This window comes from Sceloporus undulatus, chromosome 2 (assembly GCF_019175285.1).
Source record: "Sceloporus undulatus isolate JIND9_A2432 ecotype Alabama chromosome 2, SceUnd_v1.1, whole genome shotgun sequence".
NCBI classification, from domain to species: Eukaryota; Metazoa; Chordata; class Lepidosauria; order Squamata; family Phrynosomatidae; genus Sceloporus; species Sceloporus undulatus.
Genome location: NC_056523.1, coordinates 160,037,206 through 160,061,541, shown reverse-complemented (window position 1 = coordinate 160,061,541; position 24,336 = coordinate 160,037,206). Strand labels below are relative to the sequence as shown.

The 24,336-nt window shown below is 42.5% G+C and overlaps 2 protein-coding genes across 7 annotated transcripts in view; both read left to right on the top strand.

The window, feature by feature from the left end:
• Positions 1 to 24,336, top strand: part of MCRS1 (microspherule protein 1) — a 554,896-nt gene that overhangs the window by 477,889 nt on the left and 52,671 nt on the right. The window lies entirely within an intron of this gene.
• ITGA7 (integrin subunit alpha 7) overlaps positions 1 to 24,336 on the top strand; it is a 79,197-nt gene that overhangs the window by 34,547 nt on the left and 20,314 nt on the right. For 3 of the 5 annotated variants that reach the window (XR_006101841.1, XM_042448644.1, XM_042448646.1), the window contains exons 2-10: positions 983 to 1,110; positions 4,060 to 4,139; positions 5,717 to 5,972; positions 6,871 to 6,993; positions 18,381 to 18,588; positions 21,728 to 21,921; positions 22,533 to 22,621; positions 22,801 to 22,928; positions 24,013 to 24,108. Coding sequence is in view for 4 of the 5 variants with exons in the window: in XM_042448644.1 (XP_042304578.1) it covers positions 983 to 1,110; positions 4,060 to 4,139; positions 5,717 to 5,972; positions 6,871 to 6,993; positions 18,381 to 18,588; positions 21,728 to 21,921; positions 22,533 to 22,621; positions 22,801 to 22,928; positions 24,013 to 24,108 (1,302 nt within the window). In the remaining variant the exon portion in view is untranslated. Of the gene's footprint in view, positions 1 to 982; positions 1,111 to 4,059; positions 4,162 to 5,716; positions 5,973 to 6,870; positions 6,994 to 7,441; positions 7,562 to 18,380; positions 18,589 to 21,727; positions 21,922 to 22,532; positions 22,622 to 22,800; positions 22,929 to 24,012; positions 24,109 to 24,336 lie in introns of those variants that run through there. The other 2 variants (XM_042448645.1, XM_042448647.1) reach the window with 2 other exon arrangements.

Genomic DNA, 24,336 nt, shown 5'->3' with positions numbered 1-24,336 from the left:
GAGTGAGACACTGAGAATTGTTCACATCTACAATATTTCAATTTATTGTGTTTGCATGCCCTTGGTTGCTGTGCTTGTCCCTTTTCTTTCAGTGTCCAAACTATACTTTTAAAGGTTCAACTGAAGTATCAAGTCACTGAAAGGTTAGAAATTTGGGACCTGAAGGCAAATTTCATTGGGTGGGAGGGAGAATTCTTATTTGGAGGGCAATGGCCTCATTTTGAGTGTATAGACTGGTATGTGCACATTTAGGCACACACACCTAACCTTATGCATACATCTACTTAAATTCAAATCAAGTGAATTTGCTCTCTGGTAGATGTGCTTAGTGTTGCAACCTAAGGGATATCTTTCATTCTTCAAGGAAATAAAGAGCTACACTATGTGGAACTATGCAGAGGGACTGAAGCTGAACTATTTGACAACAGGCTGTCCTGTTCAGTCTCTTCTTTTTTTAAAACTCTGTTTTCTAAATGTTCAGTTTCTGACTCTGTAGTCAGAGAGATTAGAAATGTGTTTCTTTTTAAAAAATGAAATAAAAAAATCTCATGTTCACAAAGGGCAATAAATGAATACACACACAGCAGTGTAGTAATAATTCAGGAGACTTTGGGTGTTTTTTTTCTATTCTTTTTTAAATTATATGTACTTATGTGCAAAAACCTTAAAAATGCATATGTTTGAAGATGGCACACAAAGACACTTTAGCCAGTGGAGGGGAATGTGTAAAAATATGTGTATGTTAAGAAAAAAATGCATAAAAATACATATATTTGGAAAAAATGCATACCAAATATGCACAGATCACCATTCTTCCACGGAAGGGGAAAAACTGGTATTGAGGCCTGATGCAAAAGAACCTGGATACAATGAGAATACCAGTGGGATTCCAAGAAACAGCCATGAAACTGCCATTTCCTTCTCCCTGTATGCACTCCGCTAAGATCTTAATCCCCTGAATTCTCTGTTACATTTCTTTCAGGTTGTTGGTGGGAGCACCACAGGCTGCTGCCCTGCCAGATCAAAAGGCCAACAGGACGGGTGGCTTGTATGCCTGTCCCTTGACTCATGAGACTAATGACTGCAAACGCCTGGCTATTGATGAGGGAGGTAAGGAACCTATGTAGTTACATTTGTTTGGATGAAAACAACCCCCTTCCCAGGCTGTCATTCAGTGTCCAATTTGGATCAGGGTTAAACAGAGGTCATTTCAAATCTAAATTGGACATGATTCTTCCCCGAGTTTATACTTTTTAGATTACTACTGCTGCAATATCTAAACCAGAAGCTCCATTCTTACATTCTATGTATGGCTTCATTTGAGATCAAGGCCAGGGTCATCAGATGCCATAACCGCAAAGGACGACAAGATACTGCACAGTGTAGGATATTCAAGAAAAATATAGGGCATTACCAAATAAAATCCATAAACATGAATATAAATGTAAATTCATACTTCTTAATCATACTCAAACTGGAGGATATTTTGAAATTCTTCCTGGACAGAAGGGTGAAATGTACGACACATCCTGGAAAAGGAGGGCAACTGGTCACCCTGACCCAAGGCAAGCTATGCATCTGGAGCCTCTTTTCATGTAGTGCCAGTACTCTGGCCCAGAACATGTGAAACAAGAATCAGAAAAAAGAAGGTCATTGAACATGTATGTATCACAATGTTGTTATTGCCTCTTGCTCTCATGGTCTGAGAGTAGAGAAGGGGCCTGCACATTTCAGGAGCTGGTCATCCGAAGGAGTCAGCAAGTTCCAGGATTGCCCCCCAGTCCATCAGCGCTATACTCCTTGCTATTGAATTGCTACAGCAGAGGTGAAAAAGGCTGCATTCTTCTTTTAGAAGCACTATTTTTCTTTAAACAAAGTGGTTGCTCCTCACACATCTTTGTTTACAAATAGATTAATGCTTCCAAGGAGATTTCCAGGAGCATGACCCTGTTTATATATAAACAAACTGGTTTAAAGGCAAAACACTACTTTTCTAATGGGGTGGGGCAGAAGACTTTTGGAATTTGGAATGTGTGAACATTATTGAGCAGTTGGTTCCATGTGCAGCCACTGGTGGCTCAAATTGTGTGATTTATGGACAGGTTTTCTCCTCAGCACTTTATGTTTCAGAAATTTAGCACAAGCATAAATAGTTCATTATTTGGAGGTTCTTTTATTCCTTTCTTCCTAATAACCAGGGATGGAGAAAGGCATTTGCAGAATTCTGTTTGTTTTTGCTTCAGGTGCCAAAATACCTTACTTTGGCTTGGCTTGGTTTGAGAAATCTGTAAGAACTTTGCTGCACTTTACCTTTATGGCATGCTGATCCGCTCCAGATCTGCTGCAGAGATTCATGGGATGGAAACGAATTACAGTGGGTCCTTGTTCTCTGCTGGGATTTGGTTCCAGGACCCCCCCCCCTCCCTCTCATGAATAACAAAACCATTGGATGCTCAAGTCCCATTAAAGTAAAATTGTGTCCCTTACATAAAATCAAAGTTTGCTATTTGGAATTTATGCTTTTTAAAAATATTTTCAACCTGTGGATGCTTGAATCCATGGATAAAAAAATCTGTGAATAAAGAGGTCCGACTGTATACTGCACCTTGCTTCATTTCCACAGTAATCTTGTAATTAAAACACTCCACAAATGGATTTCGCTTCTGCAGTACAGGCACAGTACAGCATCACAGCCTCTTCCCCTATCCTGCCCCTTAGCTTCATGATTGGTCCTTCCCCAACATCTTTATTTTCTTTTTTGCTTGTATGCCGGCATACTGGAAAGATGTTATAACAGCACGTAGCTGTTTCATCACAAAGAGGTTGAATAGGAAGAGAAGGTGATCACATTGCTCCTGCCATTTATTTATTTCATGTGCAGATGAAACAGCTTGTCCTCACCTTTTTGTCTGAATGCCTCTGTGAACTGCTTTTTATTAAAAAATTTTTTACAGTGCATACTTTAGTATTTCAGGGAGTGCTTTGCTGTCGTGGCATTACAGTGTTATAGTGTTTCACCACTGTGAGGGTTTAAACATACCGATGTGATCTTCCTGTCACAGTCACTGGACGTAGTCTGTGTACTACCAGCTCAAATCTCCTGGGGAATTCTGAGGGAGTACTAGGTGGCCATCCCCCAACCTGCCCACATCCCACCCAGTCATGGGATTCTCATGGAAGAAAGCGGGATCAGACTTCCACACCCAAAAAAACCAACTGTTTTGTAGTGCAAGAGGTAGCCGTTAACTGATTATTCACAACAGTCAAAAATGTGGATTTGCCACAATGGTACGATGCCAGGACACATATGCATCGTGCAGTACAGCAGGCTTGCTGCCGGTGCTGTTGTGCCAGCATGCCGTCATTCTGTTGTAATGTGATAAAGCTCTAAGTGTAGTTGAAGTGTCCACTGCTTGGATTACTTTCTTTGTTTTAGCACATAATAGGTGTTAGTTGGCACCTCATTCTGTTTTTCTAACTACGTATATTATTAGAAATAACTTCAGAGAATGCTCTGTTTCTTAGGACTGAACTGCATGAGATGAGGTGATCTTCAAATGGGTCTCCCAAATGCCTTTTTCTTGAAACCAACCATCTCATTGTGGGTTTATAATCAGTATTGAAGCAATGGTATTATGATGATTTAACTCTTCCCCTTATCTTGTAGCCCCAAATCCATGTTGCCCCCTCTAGAACTGCTCTTAGCCAAGGAGGGACAGCTGCTAGTGTTTTACTTGTATGTGTTTCTCCTGTCCATGATTAATGTTTTGAGGGGATTTAAATTGAATAAAAGGCTTATGGGGGAAGTGATAATGCCTGTTCCTCAGTTCTGTGACTTTAACCCTAATAGGGTTCCATGCACTCAAATGTCTTTAACCATGGATCTCTTATGTTACATGTATAGCTTGGTTCTTAATTGGCCTATCCTATGAGGCACTAAATGGACTTCTAGACTACCATATTAGGAGAGAAGCGAGTTGTCTGTGTCCTTGGCAATGGAAGAGAATCCATTTCTTAAACTGAGATTGACAGTTTCTCTGTCTCATTCATATCTTGCAGTTGACCTGAAGAAGGAGAGTAAGGAGAACCAATGGCTGGGAGTCACCGTCAAGAGTCAGGGCCCCGGCGGCAAGATTGTGGTCAGTGGCCATGGCTGGCTGGGTGGGTGGTCATTCTGTTTAACCCCTTTGGACCTGGATTGCTAAGAATAATTGTATCCTGCTCTCCCCTTTAGAGTGGGAGATGGGACCCCTTTGCTTGCTATAAAATGTTCGGGGGCGGGGGAGGCTACTTCTTCTGTATTGCACACACTCCTCTCAGGTACAAGGGGGTATGTTCCCCCATTTTTGCCATGTAAGGCCTGTTACAGACTGCCAAAATAAAGCTGCTTCGGGTCTCTTTGGAAGTATGCTATTTAAATGATGCATGCATCCTAAGAATCCAGAAGCTGCATCAAAGCTGCACTCCAGTGCTTAGGAATGGAGTGTGGCTTTGGCGCAACCTCCGGACTCTTAGGACCCATGCATCATTTAAACAGCATACCTCCAAAGAGACCCGAAACAGCTTTATTTTGGCAGTCTGTAACAGGCCTAAGTAGGAGCTTACAAAATAATGTGATGCTATCTGAAACATCTCTACATTTTAGAGAGGAAATTCCCCTTTTCTCATTATAATGAATCTGAAGGACCCTGGAGAGGGGTGAAGGTGAAAAAAAGTCCTACTCTGGTAACTCATGTGAACAAATTATTCCTGACTAAGGTTAAAACAAAAATCAACAAGTTTTTTGGCTCCTTAAAGCCAACAAGCCCTACCAGCATAAGCTTTTGTGGACTTCAGCTCATTTCTTCAGGTGCATGTCATATGAGAGGAGTGTTGTATGCTTTTCTAACAAAAAATACAAACTTTTGGCAGAAGAAGACTTTTGTTATAGAGGAGAATTCAAACATGGTGTCAAGGGATCCAGAGTGGGTATTAGGAGTCTCATGGTCTGAAGCTGAACTTGGTCAAATGAGCTGTGTGCAGCCATCTGTCTGTGCTTCAATCTCCAAACCTTCTCGGGGCAACATCCCTGCAAAGGACACACCTCTAGACTGGACGGGCCTATATATACTGGCAAGGAATCTGGTCCTCTATCCATGCTTGGTCAACACAACCTGCCTGTCTAGTGGATTTCTGCTTCAGTGCCACCTTCTGTCTTCAAGACTGACCCTGGGTTGGAGACACCTTGCCCCCCCACATCCCTCAGTCTGCTTCCTGTGTGGTTGCCATGCTATCTGGGTGGTTTCTGACCTGGCTTTTATTGTATCTCATTCATAGAATCAGAAGAGATATTCAGACAGTATCTTCTCCCATGTGTATCCTTCCTGTCTTTTTGTACAACTCTTCCCATCTTTCCACATAAAATCCACTAAGGAGGAAAAGATGGAACAGCTCTCATTGTCTTCATATTGGTTAGTGCTGGGAGACTTCCATCTGGAAACACCCTTGCATACCTCCACCTGAGGCCTCAAATAATACAATTGATGAAGAGAGATGCATCCTTATCCACTCATAGAGTGATTTTACAGTGGCAAATTTGACAACCAAGGAAATGGGGAATCTAGGAGGAATTCAGGCTTTCCTACCCTTGCTTTACAGATTAGCTTTGTGCAGAATTGAATACCAAAGTGATATGCTTTCTAATCCACTCTGTCCTGTTCTTTCTCATGCATCCCAGACCTGTGCCCATTTGTATGAAGTACGGAACCGGGTCAATGAACCTTTGGAGACAAGGGATGTAATTGGCCGCTGCTATGTGCTCAGTGAGGGTCTGCAAGTTGCTGATGAATCTGATGGTGGCGAGTGGAAGTTTTGTGAAGGGCGACCACAGGGGCATGATCGTTTTGGCTTCTGCCAACAGGGGTTGGCAACTGGCTTTACAGCAGACAGGCATTATATTCTGTTTGGAGCACCTGGCACCTACAACTGGAAGGGTAAGCAAACATGTGCCCAGCTCAAGGGGTATTAAACAAAGTGGATACCACTTGGGTTTTCCATCCCAGCTTAAAGCTACAATAGTTTTAAGTAGAACAGTGAAGGTCTACCTGTTACCCAAATGTATGAATGGATTGTAGCCATTGGCACTACTCTTGCCTTTATGGTGAGATATCCACATCTTTGCCTTGGAAATATGCCTTCTTTGCCAGTAATAGGAACGCAGGAGTCTGAGACACTCCACTAGTCTTATCTACTTGGTAGATGGATTGGTAGTATCTCTCCAGGGGTTCAGATGAAACCCCTTACCCACCCTAATAGAGAGGTTGGGGACTGAACTGAGATCTTCTGCATTTCAGATCATATGCTTTGTCCCTTAGCTACAGCCTTTCCCCAACACAACCAATACTGAGCGTCAGACAGGCTTCTCTGTCTGAGGTGGGAGAGACACTGGGTATGCTCATTGATTGTATCATAGCTTCCTCACTGGCCGGTCGTTGTGTTGACCCTGTCCCCTTGCAACTACACCAAGGAAAAGCTTAGTGGAGTAAGTGACAGTTTTGAACTTCACCTCCCTACTGAGCAGGGAAAATGTTTGAATTGTTGAAAACCAAATCTATTGTGTGTGGTGTGAGAGATTTTCATAGGTATATCCTCTTTACCACTTGTAGGACCCTGATCTGGAAGTGGGAGGATATTATTTGAGACAGAGGGACAAACTGAATAAACCAGTTGAATAAATCAGGTGCTACATCAGATCTCATTTGAGATAGGGGGACAAACTGAAGTACGTACTTCTTCACCAAAAGGCATGGGTCTCTTGCTGTGCTGTGAGGCTGGGTATCTCCCTACAACCCCACCTTCCTGCCAATCACTAACAGGAGTTTGGTTTGGCAGGGACTATGCGGGCAGAGCTGAGTGGCTTGGATTTGAGTCACTACGACGACGGGCCGTATGAAGCCGGGGGAGAAAAGGACCAGGACCCCTCACTCATCCCCTTGCCTGCCAACAGCTACCTTGGTATGGGGTTGTGCCCAGCAGGGCAAGCACTACAGAGCAATCAAGCAGATCAACACAGGGCTGGGTGCTAGTCAGATCTTGAAGCTAACTATACCCAGCCAGGGGTGGGAGGAGAATTATAGCTTGAAGCAGAGTCATAAATATAATCAATATTCCCTGAACAGATATAGATTGGAAAAGTAACCCACTTTTGTGGAGTCCTCAATAAGCAGGTGTTTTATTATCTTGACCTTGAGAAGTGAAACATGGGGAAACCATTGTTCACAGAGGGGATCATAGGTGGGACTGGAAGAGGTCCACTCTTTGGCACTGTTTGTGAGTCTGACCCAAGCCCTGCTAGTCTCTGACTATGTCCAATGCTCTGTGGTGCTTCCCTGCCTGGGTGCCAAAGTTTCTCATGCTGCTAATCCTCTTTCTCTTTCTCTCTTTCCTTCCATTGGCCTTGCAGGGATATTGTTTGTGACAAACATTGATAGCTCAGACCCTGACCAGCTGGTCTATAAAACTCCAGAGCCCAGTGAACGGGTCCCCGGGAATGTTGGAGATGTGGCCCAGAATAGCTACTTAGGTTTGTAAGGTGTTGGTGTGCCCGTCTCAGTGGTTTCTTCCTCTTGCCCCTCTCCTTCCCTCAGTACTTATTTTTAGTTAGTTTTTTGTTGTTTTCCCCTTATGTTGTGTTTTGTCACTCTCCTGCTCCCTCTTGCCCAGAGGATACGTGAAATTAAGACTCCTGGGTGTTATTGCTCTCAAACAGCAAAAGCTGCTCTAATAACACAGGCCTGCAATGCAAAACCCTGTTTCAATATTGTAGTTGTTTGTAATGTAATTTTGGGTGCTGACTTCAAAAAATACAATGCAAATGTTATGACACACACAGTTCTTTCAGAAATTCAATATTTTTATATATTCAGTTGTTACTCATCTTTGATTAAGTTTCAGTGTGGTTTCTTTTAAAGCTTTTGAACAGAGGTTTTTTTTTTGTATTTTATCAATGAATTAAAGTGTTTAGAAAGTCTATTAGAACACTTTAGCCCCTTTCTTACTCTTTGCAAAATAATTCTTTATAGGATCATTTCATGCAGTCACACATTGCAACATAGAAATAGCAAAACAAGCTGTGAAAAAAACTGTATGTGATGGAGCAAATCTGAGGTCATTTTTGGATTTAGAATGCCAAATTCCATTTTTATGATCCTCAGTTTTGCAGGGCTGAGTAACAGTAGGCTGTTATACAGTAAAGCATAACTATTAGGAGAACAACTGTAAGGAGAACAGCAATAGATATTGCCCACATAAACTGTTCAGGTGGCCAGAAGAAGACATCCACGAGAAACAGTTCTGTAAGTGGCTTAATTATGACCAAGTGTAGCTTGACTTAGGAAGAACTAGCATAGTAATATTGTTATTAAGAAAGTTGCAGATATGAAATTGGGTATGTGAGTTTTTAAAACCTATCTGTAAATCTCTTAGGAAAGAGTTAAAAAAAACACCAACAGTTCTTATGTCTGTTTTAGAGAACATACTATATATTCTGTCTTATTGTGAAGAAGCAAGCTTTGTGCTCTATAGAAGTGAAGGCATTTGTTCATAGCTGCTTGTTTTCCTCATGTTTCTAAATCAGTATGCTTTAATTTGAATTCAGTTTTAGAGTTTTAATTGTGTGTGTGTGCTTGAGAAGGAATATAATGAGGGTAGAAAAAAAATCTATGTTGAGCTGTAGATGTGTATATTTACAGCTCCAAACCATTGAGATTAACAAAACATTTGGTTTTCCTGCTTGCCACTAAAATTTGGTTACCTTATAAAGCCAAAAAGGAAAAGGGGGGGAAGGGGGGGCTGAGCCCTGTGGGCTACATGTTCCTCAATAATGCTAATATGTAGAATGGAAGGAAACATGCAGGGGTGGGGGGGGGGCTGTGAGGGGATTTATACAATACCATGAAGAAGGGCAAATATGAGCTAGCACAGAGTTTCAGTGTTCTTAATACTAATATGTTCCTTATAACACAGAGCTCTAGAATCCTAAAACATGGCCTAGTTAAGAGTTAAATGCTTTTAAGGCAGTTATTGCTGGGAGAAATGTAACCAACCACAGGCTTAATTTTCCCAGAGAATTTCATGTGAAGTGCTTAAATCTGGCTGGATTATATTTTGATTGTTTAAGAAACGAAAGCTGAGATTTTTTTGTGCATGAAATTTTACAATAACAAACAAAGCAGAAAAACAGTTGAAGGCAAATTGCCCAGTGCATAAATAAGAGCATTAAACACATGTTCTCATATTTACACCCCCTATCTTACTCATTTTTAGAACCAGCTTGAATCACTGGAGGAAAAAGAAAATGGTACAGTTGTGCTGAGTGGTTTGAGCATAGGACTAGGACTTTGGAGATTGGGATTTGACTCCCCACTCAGCCATGGAAACCCACTGGGTCATGGATGAGTCACACCCTCTGAGCCCCAGAAACCCCCATGCTAGGTTCACTTTAGGGCTGCCATGAATTGGAAACGAAAGCACACAGCAACAACAGCTATGCTAAGAGTGTACTCCTTCAAAAAGTGGGGATACGGCAATGGCGTCACTGAGGTTGGTGCAACCAAGTTCGGGGGGGGGGGGTTAAACTGCCTTGCCTTCACCCCCAAACACATAGTCACCTGCCCATACCACTGCTGAGGGAGGTGGCAGTGCAGCCCCTGCTGCACCTTTTCACAATCTAGCATAGCTACTCTTGGTCTCGGAAAGTTGCTTAAGACCCTGAAGACAACCCCCTCAGAAAGGTCTTCAGGGTCCAGTGTGGTACCCCCCCAGCCACCGCTACTGAGGGGGGCGGTGCTGCAGTCTCTGGAGGGCCTATTTAGGGTCCTGTATGGTGCTGGACAAATGGGATAGTGAGCTGATGCCCTTTCTCGCTTGCCTAGTAGCCATGCCAATACCTCTGGGTAACACCCTCCTCTGGTGTGTCACCTGGTGCAATTTGCACCTCCCTAGTGACACATCTATCATTTTGGTTTTAAGAAGCGGATGGGCTCCTTTATTATGCATTTTGTTTTGGGAATGAATGAAACATGGTAGACTTGTCCCCTCCCCAGGGTGACCTGACAGCAAATCTAGCCACTTCTCCCTTTTGCCTTCCTCTTCCTGCTGCCTGAAAGGAAGAGGGAAGTGTCTTCAGAGGAGGGCTCAGAAATCTTGGGTAGTAGAGATGCCTGACTATTGTTGTGATGGTATTAGGATAGACAGTAATTTTCAAGGAGATGGATTTTGCACCAGTTTCATCAGTTACTGATCCTCTCTTGTTAGTGCTAGTTAGCACAAGTATACAGTACCTTGAGCTGATGGAAGGCAGATCAATGCCTCATCAGATTGGTGATTTGTTATTCCCCCACCATTCAATGACATGCCTTATCGCATGAGAAAAGAAAGACAAAACAGAGCTGGAGAGTAGCAGCTTTTTCTGTTCCGCTCCTCATGCCTCCAAACAAGGACGTAGCCAGGATTTTGGGAAGGGGGGGGGTCAAGACTAAGTGCCACCATTTTGAGAGGCTAAGAGCCCCCCCCAAGACACAAAAAGAGTGTCGAGCGTTTACCCTCGACACCTTGATGGCACCACTTTAACTTCCATTATGGCTTCGTGCAATGGAATCTTGGGAACTGTAGTTGAGTCATCTGTCAGGTGCCACAACATACTACAAATCCCAGCATTTCACAACATGGAGCCAAGTGCAGTTAAAGTGGCATCAAACTGGATTATTTTTTCAGTGCAGATGCAAACTGAGTCTTTCCTCTGAAGGTGTTTACATCAGATAAATTCAGCTCGATAAAGCAAAGTGCAGCTGCTCAAGCAATGAGCGGCAGCCACTCTGTTCATGCTCAGAGACACTCTGCTCATGCTTTGAGACACTGTATTCCAACATCTGAGTTGAGCTACGAACCCAGGCTGCATCCACACATTTCATTCCCACTTCCAAGAGGGATTTTTAATTTTGAGATAGACACACACACACACTTTTTAATTACAAGACCTATCTATCTACCATAATTTTTAATTCCAAGCCATTATACGTTCCTTTCTTTTTATATTAAACAAACCCCTTTAAGAGAATCCTATTTTGGGAGAAAGGCAGGGTATAAAATCAATCAATACAAAATTATAGTGCAATAGTCCATCAGTGCATGGCTTACATTATAAGACTTTATACCTTTATACATTTAAAAACTATTAAAATCACAGTAGGCTCAGAGTGCTATAGAATCATGGAATCATAGAGTTGGAAGAGACCCCAAGAAGGGCCCTGATCCAGTCCAACCCCATTCTGCCATGCAGGAACTCCCAGTCAAAGCATCCTCAACAAATTATGTAATGGAGGTGTCCATCTACATTGTAGAAAGATATACTATAGATTAATGCTATGCAAAATCACCACCTTGAGTCTGTATATTGGGAGAAAGGCGGGATATAAGAAAATAACAACAACAACAATATCTGGGTATTGTAGTTTTGTGAGACATTTAGTCTTCTTTGTCAGGGCCATCCAGTCCAACCCCATTCTGCCATGCAGGAACTCTCCATCAAAGCATCCCCATTGACATGCTGAAAAAGGGCCAGCTAATTGTATTTTATACTATTTGTGTTTTAAAAAAGAGAAAAAACAAGGCTGGAAGGAAGCCTCTTGCCTTTTTGCATCACAGTCCCTCATCTTTTTTGTTGTTGCAAAAATCCAGAAATGACTGTTTTTGAAAAGATGAGTCCATTCTCAGGAGAAATGTCCAGAGTGGAGCCTGAGTCTCCTTTCTCTGGACTTCCAAAACCTCAAACTAACCCTGAGAGCATCTGGTCTGACCCCCAACTCAAGGAAACTTGGAAATCCTGAAGGTTTAGATCAATTACTGAATTATTGAATTATACAAGGCATAGTGGTCTCAGGGTTTTGCTGAAGCTCAGTATGCAGCAGCACAACATTATTTTAAAAATATTGTGCATTAAATTACCTTCAGTCTATGTCTATGAGATGCATATGAGACATACATGGATCCCATCTCCCAGTATAATATCCCATTAGACATAATACTGTATATAAATATACCAAACTCTGAAAAACTCCAAACTCCAAAATACATCTAATCCTCAGCATTTTGGGTAAGGGATATTATTATTATTATACTACTATATTGTACATGGATATAACAGCTAAAAGTTAGAAGTCACCTTTTCCTTCTTTTCTTCAGTTCTCCCTGAGGGAGGAAGGAGGAGAGGAGGAGGAGGAGGAGGAGGAGGAGGAGGAGGAGGAGGAGGAGGAGGAAGCCGGACTCTGAAGGAAACGAAAGCGAGTCATAGGGACTCTCTCTCTCTCTCTCTCTCTCTCTCTCTCTCTCTCCCCCTCCCTCTCTTCCTCCTCCCTCCTCCCTCCCCCCTCCATTAAAGCCACGGAGAGGGAAAAGAGGAACTTTTGTTTTGTCTTTCCTCTGTTCCCTCGCTGTGGTTTTAATGGAGGGGAGGGGGGAGGAAGGAGCTTGAATGCCCCCAGGGCCTGATAGGGGGGGTTCCGACCCCCCCAACCCCCCCCCCCCCCCCGGGTACGTCCTTGCTCCAAAGCACGTTTGTTCTCTTCCGGAAGGAGACAGTCGTAAAAGCGTATCTTATGTCATACTGGAAAAAATCATTTGACAAAAGGCACATTTTTACAACTGTATTCCTCAGGAAGAAAATGGAAGTGTTACAACAGCATGTGAAGAGGCAAGGAGAAAGCCACTTCTCAGCTTTCTTTTCTGGTTCAAATGTTATCCTGATTTTAAAAAAAAACCTACAATAAAAAGGCATCCTATTTTGGTCTATTTGTGGGCATCTTGCTTGTGATGTGGGTTGTGGCATTCAGTATGGGTACGGCCAACTCCCTTGTTATAATAATAATAATAATAATAATAATAATAATTTATAGCCCGCCCAATCACAAGGAATCTGGGCGGATTAAAACAATAAAAATAAAGAGAATAAAATGCAAAAAATAAATAAAATACAATAAAATTGAAGAGAGCGAAGTGAGTACACGGGCGCGCTATATGCGGCCTTGAGCATACGCGCTCAAGCCGCGGGGCGTGTGCGGGGTGGAAGGGGCGGCGCGTCCCATTCAACTGAATGGGCGCGTGTCCGTTGCGCCCCGCGTGCTCCCGCACCGCCATGCTGCCGCACACGAGCCCCATTGTTTCCAATGGGGCTCGAGCATAGGCGGAATTCGCCTTATGCGGCGGGATCCGGAACGGATCCCCCGCGTAAGGCAAGGACAGACTGTACATTCACAGTTAGGCCTGATGGAAATCGGGCCTCTCTTTTTCACTCCCTTCCAGGTCTGATGGTGACAGGATGGAGGGAGGGCTCTTCTTGTTGAGGCAAGGATTTTATTTTAATTAATTTAAATTTAATTCTTCTCATTAAATTTAAGAGAAGAATTGGTGGACAGAGTGACATAAGTCACAGTAAATGGGGAGTGGAACTAGGTAGGGAAGGCCTGCCAGAAGAGATCCGTCTTAAGAGCCTTCTTAAAGACTGTAAGAGTAGAAATGTTGTGGATCTCCTTTGGTAGGTCATTCCATGGCTTCGGAGCTGCCATGGAAAAGGCCCTCTGGGTGACTGAAGTTAGTCTAGATTTTAGTGGCTGAAGTACCCCTTGTACCCCTCCCCAGTTTGCTTCCAGTTCATGTCCTCATGTGATCTCATTCCCCTCCCCCTGCTGTTTTGCAACTTTACTTTTAGAAAAAAATTAAAGAAATTTAGCACTATTGCATTAACTTCAAAATATTTCTAGAACTTTAGCATGATTGCTATAAAACCACTAGTCTGCAAATGCTGTGTTGGTGGAGTGATCTCTCTCTCTCTCTCTCCCTCCCTCCCTCAACCTCACTCACATGTGCGGACACAAATGCACACACACACTTTCTCCATCTTCAGTCTTTTTGAGTGACTCCTTTTATACAGGACGTAGCATGGAGTGAAAAGCACAGCAATATAATTATAGCAACTTAGAATAATAGCATAGTTTAAGTCTCTCATATCCAAAATGCTGGGGACCAGAAGTGTTTTTTTTTTTTTTTTGAATAATTGTATATACAGTACATAAGGAGATATCCTGAAGATGCAACCAAAGTCTAAACATGAAATTCATTTATGTTTCTTATATACTTTATACACATAACCTGGATGTAATTTTATACATAATATTTTAAATAATTTTTTGCATGAAACAAAGTCCGTGTACACTGAACCATCAGAAAGCAAAGGTATCACTATCTCAGCCACCCATGAAATACGTTTTGAATTTTGGGGTATTTCAGAATTCCAGATAAGAGAGATTCAACTTGTACTAACATCCTGGAGAGAATGAGGAGAAAAAGTATAATAATAGCACTAAATAGGTTTTAAAGAATTGAAATTTTTATGGCGGCCAGGTAGAGAAAGCAGACCATATGAAGACTCCAATGCGTCTTACATCAATAGTGCAAAAGGTTTATTAGCTGAGACATTTTTTAAAAATAGGTTTTGATGAAAGAGGCTGACCAGTTTTCTTGAAGACTTATTGGATAATGGGAGAAATTAAACATGGGGCAGACAGTAGCATCACTAGGGGGTGCACTTCTGTGACCCACACTGGCTGACATCCAAAAAGAGGGGTGGCATCCGATTGGGCCCTTCTCACACTGGGAGGGAGAGTGCCTGGCCCTGCTTCCCTCCAGTAGCAGCAGGTCCTCATGAGGAGCTACTGCTATTTCAGGGAAGGACAAGACCAAGTGCACTCTGCCCTGCTTCCCCTTGGTGGTGGTGGTCTCCTCATGAGGAGGCTGCTGCAATCACGAGGATGCCCCCTGCATCCCTTCTTCCTTGCACCAGGTGATACTGGAACTGGCAATGCCATGGGGATAGACAGTGGGCTGCAAAAGCAAGCAAAGTTAACCCTAGCTTGTATCATAAGGCACTGCCCCAAAATGATATGAACTGCAACAGCAGGCGCATATATAGATTTGGAAATCAAAATGTACCAGGAAAATAAAAGATACTGCATTCAGCTAAGGAATAAAAATTTGTGGTAATTGAAAGTAATTACTAGGAAATACACTGATAATAGAGAAATGCTGTTTGAATTTGCAAGTCAAAGCAGTAATTATAGTGATGAAAACTGCCATCTGAGCAGTTGTCTTGAAGAGATGTAGCCCACAACCTTAAAGTATGGGGAAGCAAAGAAAGTTAACAGTTTGTGCTAGAATGAGAACTGCTGTTTAGATTTTACCATGCACCATGCACCACGTTCAGGGAGCATGGACAAAAAGGTAAATCAGGAGGGGAAACATCAAAGTAGCCTTTTGTGGTTGTCTGTTGCTTGTGTCATAATGTCTGTGATGTTTCTGCTCAGTTGCATGAAGGCATCAATGTTCCTGGTTACTAAAAGTTAGGAGAGCGTGCTCATAGGGTCTGACCTTAGTTTACATCATACAGGTCTTGACTTTTTGCATGGTCCATCAGTGTATTTCCCCCCATAAACTATCATGAAGGGGTGGGAATCCAGTGGTCATCCAGATGTTGTCAGTAACTCCCATCATCCTACATCATGGATTGTACTAGCTAAGGCTGATGGGAAATGAAGTCCAGCCACATCTATGGAGGTAAATGTTCTTCCCATATTTGCTTTAAAGCATCAAACTCTTCTGGGATTACAACAAGTCTACAAAGAATAAGGTTGTGTGGACTCTGTTCCTACTGGGTGTTATCAAAAAACAAACCCCCAGAGATACAGTGATATCAAACTGCTAACTGTAGATATGCTCCCAGACACAGATTATTATTTTTTCCTTTCCACTCTCCATATGGCATATTGCTTTGGCATATTAGTAGCAGAGCCCCTTTGCTTGATACTAGCAGTCCTTTTGTCCATCATGACTCGTCTCACAACTTAGAGCTGGATAGGCCCTGAGCCATTCTTCTGACATGTGCCATGCCAAAATTAGGAGCAGATTCTTATCCTGTGTTTGAAAGCAGCTTTTTAAAGAAGCCGGGCAACCTCCCCCTCCCCCCCGCCCTTTAGCTATTTAAGAGATATTTTACACTTGTTACTGTCTCTTCAGAACAGAGGGTAAAAACTACTGCCACTCTGCAGAATTAATACAGTTCGACACAGCTTTAACTGCATGGCTCCACCCTGTGTAATCTTGGGATTTGTAGTTTGTTGTGATATCAGAGCTCACTGGCAGAGAAGGCTAAATATCTTACAAAACTACTAATCTCAGAATTCCATAGCACTGAGCCATGGAAGCTAAAGCAGTGTCAAACTACATTAATTTTGCAGTATAGATTCAATCAGAGAGCTCTGGAAGGGTCCTTGAACTTGTTTGATCCCCTTTCATTTATTCTTTATGGTTTAAGGCCCATGTTAGGGCTATGGTAATGGGGTTGGCAAACTGTGGCTCTCCAGATATTATTTGACTGCAGCTTCCATCAACTTGCTTAGTCTTAGCCAGTATAACGAATGGTGAGGGAGCATGGAATTGTACTCCAGCAGCATCTAGCAGGCTACCATTTGCCCACCCCTGGACTAGGTGAATGGAATCCAGGTGTCTGGGGTAGGGGGCTGAGGAAAAAAAAGAAGGACTGCAGGGGTCTCATTTCCAGCTATGTTAAAAGGAATGATTTCTCGGAAGAGACTCATGTATCATTTCTGGGAGCCCTCCTTCTTTATAGCTTTCAGAAAAGAGACCATCTTCCACCACTCAGTTTGCTACTCCCCAGCCTTTTTACTGCTGGATCCATGGGAAGGATGCATAACTTTTATATAAGAAATAGTATATACATTCCTGGCCAGTGTCCAGCCTTCATTCCTGTACCTTCTCCCAGTTCCTTGTCCTCCACTGGGAAGAAGACAAAAGGCAAAGAGCAAGGCTATCAGCAGAGCTTATGAGCATTGACTGCTGATGCATCATTTCACATAAAAAGAACAATTAAAAAACAAATTATTTGTTTTGAACTAACTTAGGGAGGGAGAGAGGTGCCCTGAGGGAAGTACATCCCTGACTCTAGCTGTTTAAGATGGTTTCCTTTTCCAAAAGAGATTATCTCCAATATTCTCATTTAAATGTGAAGTAACTTTCCAGTACCCTGTGTGAAGTCCAGCTTTTAAAACCAATTTTTTTGGCTTAGCCACCCCGCAAAAATCCCATAATTTAAAAATTAGCCAAGTTGATACCCTGTTTCTCAAGTGTATAATTCCCAATTTCTGGCCAAGGAAAGCACTCCTTCTTTTAAGCAAGGTAGTTCATTCATTAGCTGAAATCCAACAAACTAGTGATACCTTTATTGGGCCAACCTAAATACACAATATGCATGTTAAAGGTATTACTGTTTGGGGATTTTTGTTGTTACTGGATTTGCTATATGGCCAACACAGCTACCCCTGGATATTCATTACCTGGTAGCTCATTGCTTGATACTAAATTGCCCAAAGTGACAACAGTACATAGTGTTGGATGGTGACTTCCATGCAGTGCGGGAGTGAGTCTGCTTCAAACTTTCAAGAAGCTATTTAGATGCTAAACCCATGCCCTAAACAGGTTCATGACTTTGCACGGCATCTTTAAAATGCATATTAAAACCTGGTGCAGACTCACCACTCCACTGATGGCACAAACTGAACTCTCACTCCAAAGCATCATCTGATGACACATCTGTTAGGTTAGCCAACCTTTGTGACTTGCTACAAGGCAAGTCTAAAGTATGAAATGGCATTGCAGTAGTGTGCACTTCAGAACATATGCTCCCTATTCTCTTGTTTCATTAAGGGCAGGGAACAGGCAGTAGCACATCACTGAAATGTAGGTGGGAACCTTAGCCAGAGCTTGTACCATTGCCAGAGTGATCCCTATTTGCCCTGTTCCTGACTAGAGGTATTCATAAATTGGTCACATATTAGTTTTGTGTGACAGTATGAAAGAGGCAGCTGATGACAGGCTATAGACTATGGGCACCCACTCAGCCTGGGAAAGATGTGAGAAGAGCTGGGGTCTTATCAGTCTGCCTACAACGTGGAAAATTTGTTTAGTCACATATAATTTTAAGTGGTTTAAGCCATTCTGAAACAAAATGTGAACTTTCAGTTTTCATTATTTCATGCAAACAAAACACTTTCTAAACCACTGTGGTGCTTACAAGTGTCTTGTGCATGTATGTATGTGAAATGTGTGCATATGTGCCTTGAATTCACAATCAAGAGCCAGAATCAATTGTTTCAAGAGATGAAGCAATCTGCCTATTTGGAAGCTCATCTTGTAATTTTAGGACTCAAACAGCTGCTAATACTAGCACTGTGCTCAGAAACACCCCTCATGACTAACATACCTTCCTCTTGTTCTAGGATTTTCTCTGGACTCTGGAGTGGGGCTTATCAGGAAGGATGAGCTGAGTTTTGTAACTGGGGCACCCCGAGCCAATCATACCGGAGCAGTGGTGATCCTGAAACGAGACAATGTCAACCGCCTGGTTCCTGAAGTTATCCTGGAGGGGGAGAAGCTCACCTCTTCCTTTGGCTATTCTGTGGCTGTGGTGGATCTAAATAACGATGGGTGAGCAATGTGGAACAGAGGCAGAAAACCCTCTGTCTGAATGGCATATGGATACATTATTTGTTTCAGATACTAGTCTGGAACTGTAGCATTGGGTGCTTGTGAGCATAAATTATGAAGCTATTAGTGTTCTTATTAGTAATTGCTCCAACATTGATGACCAAGGAATATAGGTTGTGCAAGGCTCAGATTATTTCCTTAAGTGACTGCCTGGGCTTTACATTGATATACCACCCACATTATGTTATTTAATGGACGAAATGCCAGGATTCCATGTTCAAATTCCCATTCAACTGTGAAACTCACTGAGTTGCCATCTCTCATCTACCTCTTGCGGTTGCTGTGAAGACAAAATATGGATGATTATTTATTTGATGTATGGTTTATTTTTCTCCCCAAAGTGAGACTCAGTGTGGTTTTGTACACCATCTTGAGCTCTCTGGAAGAATGGTGGGATTATAAAATTTGTAAAAACAACAACTTTATTGCAACATTGAAGAACTGTAAAATAATATATAACCCAGTTGTTACTATTGTAAGATGTATAGTGATAGACAGTGACATATATTTGGCTCATTAACTAAGATGGCAAGAGAATGGAGCGAGCGAGAGAGAGAGAGAGATCTGAATGTTGTAATACTTATATAAGTTAATACATTATTTAAAAAAACAGTTGTAGAATTCAGTATTGGGAACAGAAAACAACAGCTTAAGAATTTCAGGTGACTTTAAAAACAAACAAATAACATTCTAGTTATTTCAACTGCAAGGAGATGTTTCAAAAAGTGAGGATTGTACCATGGTGAAATTTCAGGTGTCTATTGTGGTTTAAGCAGAATGTCCAGTGGTCAGAGGTTGAAAATTCAGTGTCCTGTCTAGTTCTTTGGTTCACTCCCAGGCCTGCTGAGAGCTGGTTCAGGTCCCCCAGCTAGGACTGCCAGATTTTTTAAACAACAAAATGGAATTGGCCCTTCTATGACTGTCAGATACACATAGAGTTATAGAGTTGAAAGAGACCCCAAGGGCCTTCCATTCCATCCTCATTCTGCCATGCAGGAACACATAATCAAAGCACTCCTGACAGATGGCCATCCAGCTTTTGTTGAAAAATCTTCAAAGAAGGAGACTCCGCCACACTCAGAGGGAGTGTGTTCCACTGGCAAACAGCTTTTACTGCAGAAAGTTCTTTCTAGTGATCGGGTTGAATCTGTTTTCTTGTAATCTGAATGCATTGCTCAGTGTGTGGAGCAGCAGAAAACAAGCTTGCTCCTTCTTCAGTATGACATCCTTTCAGATATTTAACCATGGTCAATATATTACCTCTCAACCCTTTCCTCTCCAGGCTAAACTTATTCAGGGCCCATTCACATTACAAAAAAAATCGGTTTTGAAACCGATTCAATCACATGAAGTTCCTACTCACCCCGAATCTCACACAAGCGAATCCGGGGCTTGCACACCCGTTCCGTGTTAAATGGCCCCTAGCGCGGGTCTTTTGAAATCGGCGCAAATACCGTTTCTTTTTAAAAACCCCGGGTCCTGGGAATGAGAACTTTGGCCTCGATCACGATCGAGGCAAATTGAGGGAGGGATTTAGGCCAGAGGGTGGGCAAAGGGCAAGGCATTTCCTCCCCTCATCGGAGGGGAGGGGGAGGAAGAAAGAGCCCTGGGCAGAAGGGAGCAAGGGAAGGCATTCTTTAGGAGCCTCTTTTCCCTGCATCCCCTGCCCAAAGCCCTCTGTCGCTGGGCATTCCTTCCCTTGCAGGAGGAAAAAATCAGGTCATGAACGGAGCTCATGTCAGGCAACCCCCCCTTTCACATTAAACAAATTTTTTTTTGCGCCGCCACATGCCGCATGGTTACTATTCCAGAGTCTGTTTCATTTTTTTTTTTTTGAGCGCACATGCACATGGTTTATATTCCAGAATGTATGTTTCATTTTTAACCATTTTTTTGAGCGCACATGCGCATGGTTTATATTCCAGAATGTATGTTTCATTTTTAACAATTTTTTTGAGCGCACATGCGCATGGTTTATATTCCAGAATGTATGTTTCATTTTTAACCATTTTTTTTTGAGCGAACATGCGCATTGGTTCTATTCCAGAATGTATGTTACATTTTTAACAATTTTTTTTTGAGCGAACATGCGCATGGTTTCTATTCCAGAGGCAGATGGAGCCAGGCTTGCACTTGCTTTCTGCAGAGGGAGAAGCTACAAATGTTGCAAACAATCAATGTTACATTTTTTACAATTTTTTTGGAGCAAATATGCGAATGATTTGTCTTCTTGAGCAGATACAGCAAGGGAAGCAAAGGGAAAGCTAATGTTGCTTTTAAAAGCAAAAAATAAAATAAAATAAAAAAAAAAGCATGGCAATCCCATCCTCTGCCTGGGACAGGGGCAGATCTGACCCAAAAGCCCACAGGTTTATTAAAAAAGAGAGAGAGAGAGAGAGAGGCATCTCTCTCCCTGCTTCAGCCGCTGAAACCCCTGTGCCTGGCTCTTTAAAAAGGGAGGACACTTCCCCCGATGCCCTGCAAACGTCACCATGACGATAGCTTGATTGGCAGCGGCCAATCTACAGAATGCATTCGATTTCTGTCAAAATGCATTTGATTTCAATTTGTAGTGGGCACTTGCTAACGGAGCGATTCGGGGGAGGGGCATCCGGATCATCCCAGTTCCCTCCATGTCTTTTACCCCAGTATGAATGGGGCCTCATCAGTTTCCTAAGCCACCCTTCATAGCATGGTTTCCAGACCTTTCACTATCCTGGTTGCCCTCCTCTAGACACACTCCAGTTTGTCAATCTGAGGTAGGCCTATATAAAAGCCACCTCAAGTCTTGTGAGAGGAGGCATCTTGTGAAATTTCCAGACCCTCACAAGATTAGGGATCTCATGGGAGCCCAGAAGTCTTGTGAGAGGCCTTCATCTTGTGAGACCTGAGGTGGACTTTATATAGGCCTGTGGTAGCAGGTTTGACTTAAGGCACAGTGGAGCAGTTGTACATATTTGTTGGTTTTGTATGAGTAATTTACTCTGGGTTGAGTATTTGGTATAACCCCTATGATGGCTGTACTATGAGACCAATAGGTATTTCTATGGCAACCCCACTTACAACTTGTTATTTCTAGATGGAAGGACCTGGTGGTGGGGGCACCAAATCTCTTTGACCGCAAGGAAGGGATTGGAGGTGCAGTCTATGTGTACATCAACCAGGCAGAGCGCTTGAAAAATGTCATCCCTGTACGTCTCAATGGCTCCTATGACTCCATGTTTGGTATCACAGTGGGTGCTCTTGGTGACCTCAACCAAGATGGCTTCCAAGGTGAGAGAACTGTGAGGGTCTGCTGCTTTGGGGATGAGGCAGTTGGGGGGATCTCTTGTCTCTAGAATTGTGGTAGATGCTAGTTCTTGGGATCAGGCAGGAGGAACCACATTGGCAATCTTGAGGAACCCAGAACTTTAGTGTGTATGACAGAAAGAAATGTAAGAGAGTATGATGATCTTAGGAATATGTCTGTATTTTGTGCTGTCCTAGTTTACAGGGAAGAGTAAAGGGAAAGAGTGTGCATGTTCTGTACTCTGCTGTGATTATGAAGTTTAGGTTTGTGTGTAAGAGACTGAAATTAGGCTAGCTGTGCATAAAATATGGGCAGAAGGTATTCAAAGCTGTCAGAGCTGTTTTTGCTTTCGCATACTTCCGTAACATGGTGATGACTGATTCCATCATGTGGGCCTGTAGCAATCAAGTACTGGGTGATTTAAAAACAATTGGTGCAAAAGTAAAGTTGTTCTTATGGTTATGCACCATTCTTTTTTAATCACCTGGTACAACCATACAACAGCAGCTATGTCATGTCTGTAAAATTCTGCTACCAGGAAAGATGAAGGTAGAAAGAGGCACTTGGGGTGAGTGGACTATTACTTTCTTTCCAGACTTTGCAGTTGGAGCCCCATTGGATGGTGATGGCAAGGTCTATATATATCATGGCAGTAATCTGGGATTTGTCACCAAACCTGCTCAGGTCTGTCTACCCCTTTCCCCTGCCTTGCAGTTGGGGTGTATGTGTATTTTGGGAAACTTGATGCCCCTGCTGTCTTTCTTCCTTTCCTCTCTGAGAATTGTGTGCTTCCCCTTCCTGCACAATGAGTTTCCCATCTTATTGATTGCTACTCTCCTGTTCTGCCCCTTTATCTACTGCAGATCCTGACTGGAGAGAGTGTTGGCATTAAGATGTTTGGCTACTCCTTTTCTGGAGGTTTGGATATTGATGGAAATATGTACCCAGATCTTCTTGTAGGATCACTTGCTGACACAGTTGTGCTGTACAGGTAAGCATAAAAAAGGAACAAGAGTGAGGTAAATCCTCATTGATCATTTTACATAATGGAAACCATAACCCATCAACTCACCCTATTGGTTCTCATCCCAACCATATTTCCACATCCCTGCCATAATGTACAGCTTTCTCTTTTAACCATTAAGTTTATAAACTAGTGGTCTTCCTCCTTTATTGTGAAATCCTCTCATCTTGTCCTGGTTGGGGATAATGGGAGTTGAACTACATTTAGACTATATCTGTAGTCTACAACATCTGTAGGATATTGTGTTAGAGAACTGTGACAGGGTAAGAGGAGACACCTGGATTAGAGCAGAACCAGCTGCATACAGTGAGGCCAGGCAACAGTAGGTCTAGCCTGGAGTGGCAATTCAAGACCTACAGTTTGCTTCAACAAACTGGGTGGTATCTGGGTCACCTGGTATCCCCATAGTCCCAGCCACTAGAGCCTATCTGCCCTCCCCATATCATTCAGATACCTCTTCTTCTATATCTGTGTCCTGGCCACTGTTTGAAACTGATTATATGACACACCAGTGGACTACCTAAAGAATTTTCTCAAGGCTATTGGTTACCCTGGGGGAACTTTTATCAAGAATCTTATGAGTTATGTCAGTACCAAGGGATGGCAATCGAAATAACCAAAGTAACAGCCACACCTTTATGCAAAAGTAATTGCTTGCAGAAGGCATCTGCTGTTGGGATTGTACCATGACTGTGTTTTAGATGTTTATGGCATTTCCCTTTTTGCTACAGCTGTAATGGATATTGGAAACAACTTGACAGAATGGTGGAGGGACCTGGGGCTCTTTTGGTATAGAAAACCAGAGAAGGGGAGATAGGAAAAACAATGTAACACTTTGCTTTTTAAATTTTTTACTTTGTTATTACACTTGAGAGCTTTTCCGTGTGTCTTGGTCGCTCTCTTGGGATTCCTGAGCACTGAGAAAATAACCTTCATCTTAAGAAAAATGTGATATAACTTAGGATCCCACTGCCTATTACTTTACCAGACATGAGGCTCCAATTGTCTACAACTGGTGCACTCTCTTATGAATATCCCATATCTGTTCTAGATCCCGACCTGTCATCCATATCTCCAGAAATATCACCGTCTACCCCCAGAATGTTGATCTGGAAAACATGAACTGCCGCTATTTTGAGGGCATCTGGTAAGGGGAAGAAAAATCTCTCTTCTTCCATCACTGAACTTCCCTGGTTCTGCATCTCCTCCTATCCCCTTTCTCAGCTGATGTCAAGCTATGCTTTCATGGATACACTGGCACTTTTGTCCATAAGCTTAATGCACGTGGCTACAAAAGGAAACTGGTGTATTTTTAACACTCCCAGGTAGATATTTGATTTAGCAAAGAGTGAACAACTGTGATAGGCTTGGAGGC